The sequence below is a fragment of the Simochromis diagramma genome, unplaced genomic scaffold, assembly GCF_900408965.1.
Source record: "Simochromis diagramma unplaced genomic scaffold, fSimDia1.1 OVJJ01000596.1, whole genome shotgun sequence".
In the NCBI taxonomy this organism is placed as follows: Eukaryota; Metazoa; Chordata; class Actinopteri; order Cichliformes; family Cichlidae; genus Simochromis; species Simochromis diagramma.
Window position 1 is genome coordinate 11,837,866 of NW_024387245.1, and position 8,062 is coordinate 11,845,927.

General features: G+C 39.0%; 1 protein-coding gene across 1 annotated transcript; it reads left to right on the top strand.

The window, feature by feature from the left end:
- The first annotated feature begins 3,670 nt into the window (after positions 1–3,670).
- On the top strand, positions 3,671–7,009 carry tescb (tescalcin b). The gene is made up of 8 exons (XM_040000561.1): positions 3,671–3,942; positions 4,579–4,648; positions 4,774–4,854; positions 5,015–5,154; positions 5,248–5,309; positions 5,565–5,672; positions 5,749–5,796; positions 6,456–7,009. Exons 1-8 carry the CDS (start codon positions 3,879–3,881, stop codon positions 6,531–6,533), a joined length of 651 nt encoding a protein of 216 aa, XP_039856495.1. The 5' UTR covers positions 3,671–3,878; the 3' UTR covers positions 6,534–7,009.
- Positions 7,010–8,062: the final 1,053 nt, after the last annotated feature.

Here is an 8,062-nt window from a genome sequence, read left to right on the forward strand (position 1 = left end):
TTGTTGGGGGGGGGACACAATCACAGGAATCAAGAGTTTAGTCCATTGCTAGCAAAAGGCTGCCACCACATGGTGCATGTTAGTACTGCATGTTTTTAATCAACAGCTTGTCATGATGATGTGAAAATGAACTTTTTTTTTTCTATCAAAGCAGATACATTATAAATCTAGCGTGCCAGAAACCAGATGTATGAGTGCATTTTTCCACTGTACTGCATTGTTTTCACAACACACTTCCATGAAACAAAAGACTTCTGTTTCTTCACAGTTACTGACTGAGCCCTTCAAGATCATGGAAAGATATGCCCTTGTAATAACCTGGAACTCCTCCCAGCTTCTTATGAAGGATGCATAAATAAGACTCCCTACATGTCTGAGCATGAGTTCACACTCTTCTAATGACTCACACAGGGCAGGAAATCATTGCTGATTGTTGAATGATCTGTGGTTAGCAACATTCAAACATGACCACAGACAGGAAGATCACACAGCAGCTGTTTTGCCAGATAGGAGTGGCTCGATCCACGACATTCTTGCGTAGCATGCTACTAACAGTAATATAGACATGCAATGCAGTAAGTATACAGTCATGTTTGTTTCTGTTTCAGGTGTTGTTCAAAGAAACCATTAGAAGTGTTGGAGGGAGTCTTTTGGATCTGACAGTGGATGCAGATTATCAGCTCTTACGTTGTTATCAAAGTTGGCTCATCACATGTGGCGATCACCACTCGGCTCTGAATTCAAACTGTAAACATATTTCAACCAGGCTAGAACTGACGCAGGACGCAACAGTTTTAAACAGAAGCCACACCTCAAAGTTCATTTAGCAACTTTTCTGTGGTTTTCGGTCTTCTCAGGATCAAGAGTCAACTCTGGGTATCAGGTTTTTGTAACAACATCGACAAGAAAGTCCTTAAAGAGCAAAAGAAAAAACCCCAAAACTGTTTGGGAATCATTCTGCTTCTATTTAAAAAGTGTAATGTGAAATATAAATGAAGGCTACGGTAGTAGTGTTAAATTGAGATGTTGTTCTGGTCCTTTGAAGTCAACATGACCAGACAGTTACAAGAAACTGGAAAAAGACGTGACTGCTGTAAACATGTAACACATATTTCTACAGGTCAGCCTGACATGTGTTCATTGTTGACGAGTAATTAACTACATGTGCTTAAATCAGTTTGGCAGTAACTTACTGTCAGGTAAACTATGTTTATGTTTGTGAAGTGTTTCAAGTAATTGAGTTACTTTACAGAGCTACAGAAACTGACTGAACCAAAATGATATGACCCCGTAAATGCATTATGACATTGTGAAAAGCACAGATGATTTTTTTTCTTTGAGACCAGTTCAGATCTCAGGAGTCTTCCAAGAATCTGTCTCTTCCCCTTGTACTGTTCTGACCATCTCTCTCACGCACACTCTGGAAACAAACAAACTTAAAGTAGATCCTGTGTCAAAGGATCAATTTGTATATATGAGTTTTTGAGTCATTTCTGCAAATATGGTATTTCTGTCTAATTTATGCTCAAGATTTGTTAATCTCAAACAAGCGATAACACATATTTGGGTCAGGGTTAAAAACAAAATTGCACTGATGATGTAGAGGTCTCCAAAACTCATGAATAAAATATGATACACTTGGCGTTTCAGTGTTAACTAACTAGCTGCTTACCTGAATAAAAATTCTGCCTTTGAGACAATTTCAGAAGACTTATCTTTATTAAATAACAAGCTAGAGTTGAATATTCTGCTTCTGAAGAAATCCTGTCTTCGTAACTGCTTTAGCAACTAAACTCTGACGCAGTGTTCAGTGAACATTCAGTTAAAAACAAGATCTTTTGTCTATTTTTGTTGTGAGATCACGAGTTGCTCATTAAAACCTTCTGAAACTGTATTAGGTGTGTCCTGCCTCTGACTCCTTTTCGTGAACTGTGACAGACATTAACTGTTCAGAGAAGTTGGACCATGTTATTTAAGAAGCTGAGCAACCCCAGTTAGCATAATATCCCTGCATAGACCTTGATATTCCTCCCACCAATCCTTTAAATAGCGTTTTGTATGAACATGAGGGGAATTCCAGTAGAAAAATCACCTGATGTTGGATTTTCGTGACCGCTTCTCCTGGTCACGGTTGTGGGGAGCTGGAGCCTATCCCAGCTGTCACAGGTCTACACACTGTGCACAATTATTAGACAAGTGAGTATTTTGCACATATCTTTTGACAATTTTTATGCATATTTTCATACTCTAAGCTTTCATACTCTAAACATGAACACTTATTAGATTTAAGCACATCAGGTGATGTGTATTTGTGTAATGACGGAGAGTACTGCCTAAGGAGACCAACACCTCATATCAAGGGGTGCATAATTATTAGGTGGCTTCTTTTTCTCAGACAAAATGGACTTAAAAAAAAGAAAAGAGGAAGATTTAATTGACAGTAAAACGGCAAAAAATGTCAGAAGTCTTTTAGAAGGATGCAGCACTCCTGAAAGTGCAAAGATATTGGGGTGCGATGACAGAACCATCAAACATTTTGGTGCAAACAGTCAACAGAATTGCAAGAAACACCCAAGTTTTGAGAACAATCAAACGTGAAGCTATCATATTCCAGAATTAGACCCTACCTGGAGTGGTAGATTCAGTGCTCACAGATATGGCCAAGACAAGGGAGGCTAAAACACAATCACCACTGAACAAGACACAAGGAACACAGCACACGGCTCTAAACAGTGTCTGGGAGGCTGTTGCTGCTGTGGCACAAAAAGGTTGATTTTCAATAGATGGACTTATCAATTTGTTGATCTATCATATCATTCTTCTTCTTATTATTATTGTTATTATTTTATTTATTTTTTGCTTCTTCTTTTTTTTTTTTTGCATTTTCGGGTTTATTATAGCGAAGAAGACATGTAGCAAAGGGCCACTGCTTTCTGGCCATGTGGCATGTGGTCGCCTGCCCACCCACTGAGCTAAAACAGCCCCCACTGAATTCTTTTTTAATATCAGAAATGTTTATTTGTAAATTTAGAGTTGTTTGTTTTTATTATTCTCACTTTAACTAATGAAAATAAACAACTGAGATGGGGTATCCATGTTGGATTTTAATTAACATTTTGAAATGACCAAATGAAATGAAGATATTCAGAGTAAAGTTAATCCTCAGAAATACAGCTTGCCTAATAATTGTGCACACAGCCATTTACTCCCAGTTTGAAGTAGGTTATTTTAAACTTTTTCCTGAAAGTAACTTAAAGCAGATTTCTCTCTAGAGCTGATTAACTCAGGTTCCTAAAGTGGGATGTTGCTGGTAGTTTAACACAATAAATGTTATGCTCATGATTATGGAAATATTTAAAATTAGGTTGGGTGTGCAACTATGTTCTGAGGGCTGCTCTGGTTGCAACAGGTGGGTTTATACATGTGGATCCATCCACCTGTGCAAAGGGCAGATGTACAGTAGTATTCAAAAGTAAAGAAAGCCTGTCTGGAAATATATTTTAAAAATCGTTACAGTATGTGAAGGCTACTTGTCTATTTTTTTCTTACTCTGCACTCCATGGCAAACCCTCACACGCGGCCTCTGAATATGTAAAACTGGTCATTTAAAGTGCACCCTGTTGTTCCTAAGAGTGTGTCGTCATCGAGACGATCGTTGCGGAAGTGGCATGCGCTGTTTTTGCAGAGGATGAAACCTGCTTGGCGAGCACGCAAGGGGAAAAGAGCCGTCAGATGAGCAGGCTCTGTCACAGAAACACACAGGTGGATATGGATCATCTGGAAGCACGAAATCCGCTTTGAATCACTCTGAGTTCATGTGAGACTCCTCTGTGCTCCCTTTAAAAGCGGGCTGACCAGGGAAGATCTTTTTTGGAGCAATGGGTGCACTACAGTCCTCACCTGGACGGCCAGAATATAGTGATCTGGCGGAAAAGACGGGCTGTGAGTAGTCATCACCGGGCTGTTGTTTGCATTACTTGAAAATGCTTCATTTTCAATCAGACGTGTAGAATCAGCCTGCGTAAAAAATGCGAAACAAAAACAGGAACTCACTGCGGCGGAAATAACATTTTAATTAATTCTTACTTTAAGGCAGTCTTAAAGGGGAAATACGTCCATGTCAACGTAATGCTCAACATTTGGTGTTTCCATTCAGTTACCTGTTAGTCATCACTGTGTATAAGATAAACCAGTAGTTGTGGTGCATTACAGATGAATAATTTAAAGTGCAAGTGAATGGAAGTGGAACTTTACCCGGTTTGCAAAGAGAGGTGTTGTTAATAATAGATCGGACTCTATTGAAAGCTTTGACAGCAGCCATTTACAGTAAACACCCAAAAGCTGAAATTCCAGTTTTCTACTTTCCTAAATGACCTTATGGTTTCACCTGTATGTTCTAAACAGGTGAGTGTGAGAGATGAGAGGCAAACCAAACTGTTTTACATGAAACGTGAATATCCAAATTAGCTGCCTTGAAAGCTGAAAGTGGACAGCTGAACTGGCATTTTTAGTGGAACTTAATCTTGGTGTGCAATCTTTACAGGTAGTTTGCCCTAAAGTTTCCGTCTTATTTCTCAGTTTCATTTGAACAGATTGGAGTTCTGCATAAAAGATTTAAGCAGCTGAGTCACAATGAAGAGACTCTACGGTAAGCTGATATTTCATTTGTTCTTGAAACAAATATTCTTTGGAGCGGGAAACCTGCTCTACAGGGTTCTACGATTGTGTCTCTTATGAATGAGCTACTCCTGAAAGTCTATTTTAAACCCTCAGGAGAGATAATTTCAATGAAATCGACGACCTAGCATTCAATCCCATCCGTGCGCAGATCATAGAGGCGTTTTTTGACAGAAGGTACAGTAATTCACCATTGCCTTTAATCATTTTACTTGTATTTTTCAAAATCATAAACAATTCTTACATTTAGGATGAAAAATGATGGAAGAAATTGTAGATTTAATGTATCAGTTGTTGTCAGTGCATTTGAGAGCATCTGATTTGCTGTTTTCTTCAGAAACTTCCATCAGAATGGCGAGGGAAAAGTTCAGGAGATTGGCTTTGAAGAGTTCGTGGTGGTCATGTCCCATTTTAGGCCGCCATCGGCGCACATGACAGAAGAGCAGCGTGGAAAGACCAGGAGAGAGAAACTGAGATGTACGTCTCAGTATAGATCGCATGAACTCGACTGCTTGACTTTTACCTGAAGATGACACAAAGTCAAACCTGCGTTTGTTTGTTTTTCTGCAGTTTTATTCAACATGCACGATACAGACAACGATGGGACAATAACTCTAGAGGAATACAGACATGTAAGCTCGGGGGGAGAAATGATCGTGCACAGTCACCTTAAGTTTATGATCATTCTCAACTGAGTTTTTAAGCTGTTTAAAAATACTGACTGTAAAAGTAAATTATCTTTGTGTTTTACATGTAACTCTAGTGCTGGGGTTATTAGCTCAATTTCCTCCAACGCAACTGATTGGCTGCCAGTAACAGACAGGATGATGCGATTACAGCATTACAGAAGTGATATCTTACTTCAGCTGTTGTTCACGTCTGTTCAGGTGGTGGAGGAGCTGTTATCTCGAAGTGGGACACTGGAGAAGGAAACAGCCAAATGCATTGCTGATGCAGCCATGTTGGAGGTGGCCAGTATTTCAGTGGGTCACATGGTATGTAAGCTAAAGCATCTCAAGATAACATTAAGGTGTCTGGATAAAGTCAACAACTTCACTTTCTGGCACACAGGAGCCTGATGAATTCTATGAGGGCATCACATTTGAGCACTTCCTCAAGGTTTGTACACATAATGCACATTATTAAACAATATGCACTCGTTGGTCACTTTGTTAGGTACACTTTGCTAGTTTTCTGTTTGGTTTGCCTTAAGGATGGCCTTAACTCTTTGTACAGGCCATCTGAGTACAGTGAACTTATTGTCACGTTCAGGAAACCAGTCTGAAAAGAACTGAAAGATGGGTACACCGTGGTAGATATGGTCAGCAACAATACTCAGGGGCTCTGTGGTGCTTAAATGTTACTCGGCTGCGATGAAGGGAACCAAAATGTGCCAAGAAAATACCCACAACAACATTATTCCACTGTCAGAGGCTTGAACTGTCGGTACGAGGCAGTTCATGTTATTGATACCAAATTTTGACCTCACCATCTAAATGTCATGGACAAAATCTAGGCTTATCAGACCGGGCGACGCTTTTCCAGTCCTCCTTTGTCTGGTTTTTGGTGAACCCATGCAATCTGTAGACCATATCTACATGCCTAAAAGCACCGAGGTGCTGCCATAGTTATTACGAGCATTTGATCAGGTGTGCCTTTAAAAAGTGGCTGATGAGTGTATGTGTACGCTTTAACTTTCTTTTAACTGATCAGTTTGCATTTAAATTGGAAACTGGTACTAAATATCTGAGGTTTGAATGTAAAACTGTGTTTTGCAGTTGCTGGACGGATTTGAAATTGAATCGAGAATGATCATTCGCTTTTTGAATATGGACACGATAACCTTGTGTAAGTGAGGTCGGTATGCTGAACCATGAGGTGCAAAATGACGTTTTCACTGTATTGTATGTTTAAGTTTATTGCTCACACTGAATATAAGCCTTATTCATGTTTGAATAACTATGCAAATCCTAAGACTATATATATATACACATGCTGGATGTATTTGAAGTAATCTGACTGTTAGCAATACTTGAGATAATTACTAGGCACTTCTAGCAGTTGGACAAAGCAATATTAATCAAATATCCAGTGCTAGCTAACCAACAATATGACTCTATGCATGCAAGTATGGATGCTTGATAAACATCTAAAAATGTTATTGCCATAAATCAATAAGTCTCAGTAGTCAGGGATATAAAGATCTGTCTTTAAATGTATCTGGATATGTCTCTATTAAGACAACAGCCTTTTATTAATTTCACAAACATGAACCCTCTTGGTGCATGCTCTTCATGTTGTATTTGCCCAATAAATGACCCGATGAAACTGTCCTGACTTCAGTTCATGATGTGGATACTTGATAACAGGAAATGGGAGTGCTGCTCTGCATGAATAAATGCTTCACAGCAGAATCGGTTTAACATTTAAGAAGAAATTCATGATGTGAATTTCATTTAAGTCAAACCCCTTTTCATGTCAATTCTGCTTCGTCATGCAGAGGTCATTACTCCCTTTTATGGTAACTGGATGTAGAGGGAAACAGTCTGGTTACATTAAATGTTGGAACTAAAGTGATCACAGGATTTCTCAGAAAAGTCAACGTACCCTGAGAATGGATGACTCATAGAAATGGTTTTCATTAATTGCTTTGTCTGTGGTATAGAATTTCCTTCCGATACTTATACTCGGCAACTTCTCTTTAATGATGAAAAGACGTCACAACACAAGGTTAGTCAGAGATCAAAGAGAAACCTTGTTTGGTGTCTGTAAGCTAACGGGCTTCGTGTGAGACTGTGACGTTTACTCATTAACGAGGAACTTAAAATCGGGGAATAAAATCTTACGTTTGCAATCCTAGAAAGCAAGACTTTTAAAAAAAATGGCTGGCAACTTAGGAAAGTGGAAAGCATAAAATAGGAAGTCAGATGTTTCCTGGTGGCTGAGTGTTTACAGTATAAACCACATACAATAACCAAAGTATCCCTATTTTGAGTGTAGCTGAAAAATGACCTCTTTTGATTTTTCTCATCCTGTTTTCTCCCCATGTGTCTGTAGCTCTACTGTCCCGACACCGAAAGGGCTTAAAATATGAAAAATAACCGAAATACCTTTAAAAAAAGCAACCCTAGTTTGTTAACATGAATGGATGTTAGTCTTGGAAATGTTTTTTGCAGTGGTGCATCATGACTTTAAATAATGACTTAAACCCTTGGTTCATACTGCCCCCCACAGGTCAAACCATGTCAAAGCATATAAAATTATCATGGCCGTGCACCTGCTTCTCTTGTGGTAACTTGTGTCTTCATCTATAGAAGATGCTTCAGATAATAAAACTTTATCATTACTCGTGTAGATTCACTGATCTGCCACAGAAGCATATGTC